Consider the following 6,070-nt stretch of genomic DNA (forward strand, 5'->3'; position numbering starts at 1 on the left):
TCGTCTGGTCAGCTAACATTACTGCCAAGCAGGTGAAATATAGAGTGATATTGTGGTTTTAGCTGACGTGTGTCGCCTCACTGTTTTGAGCGATGCTCGTTCATGTATATTTAGAGCAAGCAAGCGCGAGCCCGACGCTGACTTTCGCTGACTTCAAGGCCACAGGTGTCGCTGTTAAGCAGCAATTCTGAAAGTTACAAATAGTCCCTTTAAATAAATATTCATCTCTTCTTCTCACAAAAAATATATTTATTTCAGTCATTGTCACCACAGCCCCCCATATTTAATCAGGCTAGAGAGGAATATTCCACTTTACTTTTTACTGTTCCTTCCCTTGTGACAACACCAGTTACGAAAGAAGTAAAGACACATTTAGATCAGAGCAGCTGCTATCTTGTGAAGTCTGCAGTGTTCAGATGTTAGGTATAGGCCTATAAATTTTAAAGTAGCCTCGCAGCTGTTTAATATTGCAGCCTCTCATATGAAATTTACAAAATCTTCCGCCAGCTACCAGCCAAGGGTCATCATCCAGAAAATCCTACTGAATGTATTCACATCAGAGCAGCAATAACAGACAAATGAACAGGAGATTGACGGTTAAGACAGTGTCATCCCGACACCATTATACAGCAAGATAGAGACAGATGAAGGCACAGAGCAAGTGAAGCAAGACTGTAATCCATCAGCAGCAGAGATGATGCAAAGAAAGGAAATGAGAGAGGAAAATAAAAGCTGCGTTGACAACATTTTTTTCTCCAAAGATTGAACCGCTCCGAGCAACATTCCCACTGTCTGGCTCCGAGCTCAACAAGCTCCAAGTGATGTAAACATTAGCTCCTCTGTCTGCATGCAACCATCAGCAACACTGATGCTTTAGCAATTAATTCTCAAAGTGTGCAAATTTAGATTCAGTGGAAATGATGATGAAGGTGTGCAACATCTTGGTGACGCCATGTGTTTATCATTGTTTTCTTATTCAGACAAGCTCTCTTCTTGTTCTGTGCGTCCCACACACTACATGGCACACTAGCCCTTGCACTTTGCTTTAAAGGGACAGTTTGGGTGTTTTTGAAACAAAGCAATACAGTGTTGTGAACGGGGACTGCAGAAAAACTTATTTTAGCCACGTAAAAGAAAGGCTCACCTAAAAATATCAACATCTGTTCAAGTTTACGCTACATTTAGAATATTTTACGACGGCGAACTGAACTAAAAGTGAAACGTATCTATACTGTTTCTGTCAGTTAAGCCTGCTGGCTTTGAAGAGAGCATAGATAAGTTTCACTTTCAGTTCAGTTCCGCGTCAGAAAGGCGAGATAAAGCAGTGAAAATATTCTAAATATAGCGTACACTTAAACGGGTATCGATTTCTTTAGTTGAGCTTTTCTTTTAGGTGGCTAAAATACGTTTTGCTGCCGTCCCCGACCACAGCAGTATATTGCTTTGTTCCGGTGTTGGTGCTCCTGTCTGTTCCTCCAAACTGGGGGCACGCCGACGTCATCTACCGTAAGTAACAAACCTACTATGGATAATACCTCATACGACCCCACTTCAAAGCACCCAAACTATCCCTTTAACACCAAATCCAGGTTAATGTAAAGGATGAAAGGATGGATGGAAAGAAGTTGAGTTATGGGATTCAAGGGGGACACATCACACTGCCTTAAATTCAGGGGGCCTAAAAATGTCCAGATGTGCCTCTGGTCGGTAAAACAATGCAACAAGGTCATTTCCATTATCCTGTGAACTCGCAGTAGCAATGTGAAATCTGCAAAGGCTTTTAGGTTGGTACTACATGTTATAGCCTACTTTTACATGCAGTTCCCAGTCCTCTAACTCCATCCACCCACATAAAGTGCCTAACCATGGCAGTAAGAGCACATCATCGAACTGCACCTCCAAAAACAAACAGCACTTTTACATTAAATCACTGTCATCAAAATTGTAATGTTATCTGAAATGAGTGTCTGAGTCAGGCATCACAAGGACTAACAGCCTGGCTGTGTGGGCAAACAGTGCTCTACTTATTGGCCACTACATGTAGGGGAGAACGGAGTTGGTTGTCACATTCATTAGATCTCGGTCCCCAGAGGGCGCTGTTAAAAGATGTTGATACAAAACATTTTCAGAATTGGGGTCAGAGGTCACCTACAGTGTCTTTTCAGGAGTAAGACACTTGACATTGAGGTGAGAGGACTTTTAGTGTTTTTCGTGTCAAAACGTCCAGCTCTTCTGTGTTGCTCTTCTAGGCTTTAACACAATGGGTTTATAATAAAACAAGTATCACCATTAAAAGGTATGAAGGGAGAGCTCTTCGCTAGGCTACAACATGTGGTTGTCAGCTTAAGCTGGGCATACACTGTACGATTTTAATAATGTTGTTGTGTAACTCCTACTGTACGTGTAGATAGTTTGTTTGCTAGCAGATGCCTGTACCAGTCACAATGCTGACAAGGCAGAAACGTGCTGCCTTGATCATCTGTGCCATCCTGTCTGCTGGTATGGGGGCGTATATGGACTCGCAGATGGTTTGTCTATTTTGCTAAACTATATCTATTGTACATTGTTATCTTGATAGCTGCGCACTGATTACTGTAAGAAAGCAGAATAAAGGCAATGACGTTGGGGAATCGCCGCCTTGTGGACGGCCGACCAAAATTTCGGACTTGTCAGAAATTCATCCGACAGCTTGAGGGTTTGACAATCCACCCTCAACACCATGAGGATGGTTGTCACAAGTAGCACAAGACATATTTGACAATCTATATCTTTTGAGCAGAATAAGCTTAAGGAGAGTAATGCCACTCAATTCCTACCTGACACTTTAAGCTTCCATAAAGGGAATCTATTAAGGATACCATTTTTGAGGGATAGTAAAAAAGTGTGATGACCAACCCCGTTCTCCCAGGTATAGTCACAGAGATGAACAGCTCCATACATGCAAAGCGAGACTCACTCTTGTAGCTCGCATTCCAAGGCTGATATCCATAATAGCCGGTGATGCGCAATATCCTCTCCTCTATGGACGCACTGTTGATGTCCTCCACTGAACGCGAGGACTTGAGGTCCTCTTTGATGGCCTCGTCCACCACCAGGTACTTGAGCTGTCTGAGCTGAGGGCTAATGTCCGAAAGCCTTCTGGGGCTCACGTCGGGCGACCTGCGCATCCCGCTGGGATGGAAGAGAGAACAACAAGGGGGAGGCCGGTGTTATAATAAGACCAAAAGTGAGACAAAAGGTAGAGGGAGCCTTTAAACTTTGAATGTGACTTGATAAGACAACAGTTCTTATTGGCGAAAGCGGGGAAAGTCAGTGCTGTATGTTCCACAGAGAGCGTGCGTAAAGGGCCCCTGCAGCTCCTCTCACAGAAATCATCATCATCCTTCACTGGCCCTGAGTCTCCACAACAACACTGTGGAAGACACTAAGCAAGAGTGACTGCTGCTCCTGCAACTGTTGTATATAGCTTACTAATGCACTCTGCAACCCACATTAGGCCTATAGACTTAATCTGAAACTAATGAATCGATCACGAGTGATTTAACACTGAGAAGTAGAGAAGTAGTCCATGAGCCAGGGGGTTGGTCGTGCCACTTTGGAGGGACCAGGTCTCATAGTGATATGTTTAAAGGTTCTATGTCCCTAGTGTTGGAAAATGCATGATAGCATTGCAGCAATGGTAGCTTTCTATGTGCTATCACTCCTTTTTTCATCCCTCCATCATTAACATTTGTCCATCTTTTTTCGCCATTTTACACATAGATCCAGTATAAAAGAGGGAAACCAACACACAATATCATGAAGTCATATATCATGTAAAGCTTAGACTATAATCTATCCTTCAGTCACATTGTCATGACACTGAGGTCCAGAGAATTTGATCTTTGACCTCTAATGCTGCAATGGGGCACATTCTGAATGCAACTCCAAATGCCCTTATAACTAACTCCATATTGATCTGATGTGCCCATGGATAGTTCCAGCATAAAGAGCAACAAAAAGAGCTTTAAAATTATATATTATATGACTAACAACAATGACAACATTTCTTATCAGAATAAACGTAACTTTGTGCAGTTTGTGTCTGATAGAATGTTCAGAACCTTGCATTGGATTCTGTTATTGGGGGCAAGTTTGTAAATGGCTTTCTTTGCAGCAAAAACACAAAATAATACAAAAACTCAAAAAACTTTACTAAGAAATTAATTCTCTATCCATTATTTTATGTTTTCTCACTCTTACCTCATTGTCAATATAAACATGTTCCAACTAAAGGTCGTTACTTTGTGTCCAGCGGGTGAGATAAAACGAAAAAAGGAACGGTTGAATGTATTATTGCACCAATAAAGCTCTTTAAAGGGACTGTTTGTAACTTTTTACACGTATAAATTTACCGGGTCGGGATCCCATGCGCGCTCGCGTATGCACGCTCGCGTGTGGCTACGCTGTTCAGACCGTTCCTCTGCCTGCTTGTCTTCAGTCACACAACGCGCACGTTCTCGCTCCACCTCACGTTCATGCGCGCACACTACACACTGAAGAAGAGTTAGTTTAGCTCTGAGAATATCTAGTGAATGAGTGGACGTTTGTGCAGAAATAACTGCTGCAGCTCCTCCAGACCAACAGAGGTTTCCCGTGTCTTTGTGAAGTGACGGGGCTCCGCAGAGAGAAACGTCATCGTCTCCGACCAGGTGCCGGTGTGTTCCCTGTTCCTTCTGACCGCGGTCGTGAGGCTGAAGCAGGAAAAGCCAACACTAGGATCAACAGTGATTCATGGAGAGACCTTCATCTGGTCAGCTAACATTACTGCCAAGCAGGTGAAATATAGAGTGATATTGTGGTTTTAGCTGACGTGTGTCGCCTCACTGTTTTGAGCGATGCTCATTCATGTCTATTTAGAGCGAGCAAAGCGACGCTGTTGACTTAACGGCCACAGGTGTCGCTGTTATCAAGCATTTCTGAAAGTTACAAATAGTCCCTTTAATCTGAAACTAATGAATCGAGCACGGGTGATTTAACACTTGTGACAGCTCTGGGCTTCATAGGCACTGGAGCACAAATTACCCACAGCCATTCAGACTAAATATAATGTTATGCAGAGAAGCTCGTTACTTTGTGTCCAGCGGGTGAGATAGAACGAAAAAGGAACAGTTGAATGTATTATTGCACCAATAAAGCTCTTTAAGTGCAATGCACCTGACAAAGTAGCACAGAGGAAACCTATGAAACCGTCCAAACATGATTTACTGACCCACTCAGAGGGAAATCAGTGCGTAAAATCCCCCACTGTGCTGCCATATCCTTCTCAAAGCCCATTTATTTACTTTTTAATTGTAAAATCAATCTTGACTCCCAACAATTAGGCCACTATTATCACCCCAGTTGAATTTAAAACATCAATGAAATCCACAGAGAACAACACCCTATACTGAATATTTCAACACCTCTGCTCTATGAAGTAACATTTACTTTATCAGTGCACAAGTGTGCAACAGGTGCCTCCTGTCGTTTGGCTGCAAATGCATTTGTAAAAAAGTTTAAAATGTCTTACATTGGCATCAAAGTAGGAGGTCCAAGGTAGCACATGCAGTCCCTGTGTGGCCGCCCGACCCGGTCCCACACGGTGCCCTCTCCATCACCGTACATCCTCAATAAGGCACAGCTACTGTAACTCTAAATCCGCATCCAGGCTGATGGAGACTAGTACCATCGTCGTGCTCCTTCTCACCTCCACAAACACACTATGCCTGGCCACTACAGTAGAGAGACTGTAAGAACAGTAAAAGGGTGCGCTGTGCTGTGGATGGATGCTGGGTTCTGGAGGCAGCAGTGCCATCTACTGGATTCACTGGTATTATTATCATTATCTGTAAATCTTTTTTATTTTAATACTTTATTTTTTCCCTTTTTTTCAAGGCTGTTTTCATATATGCAATCCACTGTTTGTATAACAACAGTCTATAAACCAACTTTTAAGTACACTTAGAGAAAACAACCTCAACATTCAAAACCACAACAAAACCAAGAAAAGAAATAACAATAATAATAATAATGACAAAAAGAAAGAGTA

At 42.6% G+C, this 6,070-nt stretch overlaps 1 protein-coding gene across 1 annotated transcript in view; it reads right to left on the reverse strand.

The window, feature by feature from the left end:
- The window catches only part of slc35f3b (solute carrier family 35 member F3b), a 71,302-nt gene extending 65,656 nt beyond the window's left edge, over nucleotides 1-5,646 (reverse strand). The window contains exons 1-2 of the mRNA XM_037783153.1: nucleotides 5,552-5,646; nucleotides 2,957-3,171 (exon numbers count right to left, since the gene is read on the reverse strand). Of these exons, the coding sequence (XP_037639081.1) occupies nucleotides 2,957-3,171; nucleotides 5,552-5,646 (310 nt within the window). The remainder of the gene's footprint in view (nucleotides 1-2,956; nucleotides 3,172-5,551) is intronic.
- Between the last annotated feature and the right edge of the window lie 424 nt (nucleotides 5,647-6,070).

Source organism: Sebastes umbrosus, chromosome 10, assembly GCF_015220745.1.
Source record: "Sebastes umbrosus isolate fSebUmb1 chromosome 10, fSebUmb1.pri, whole genome shotgun sequence".
In the NCBI taxonomy this organism is placed as follows: domain Eukaryota; kingdom Metazoa; phylum Chordata; class Actinopteri; order Perciformes; family Sebastidae; genus Sebastes; species Sebastes umbrosus.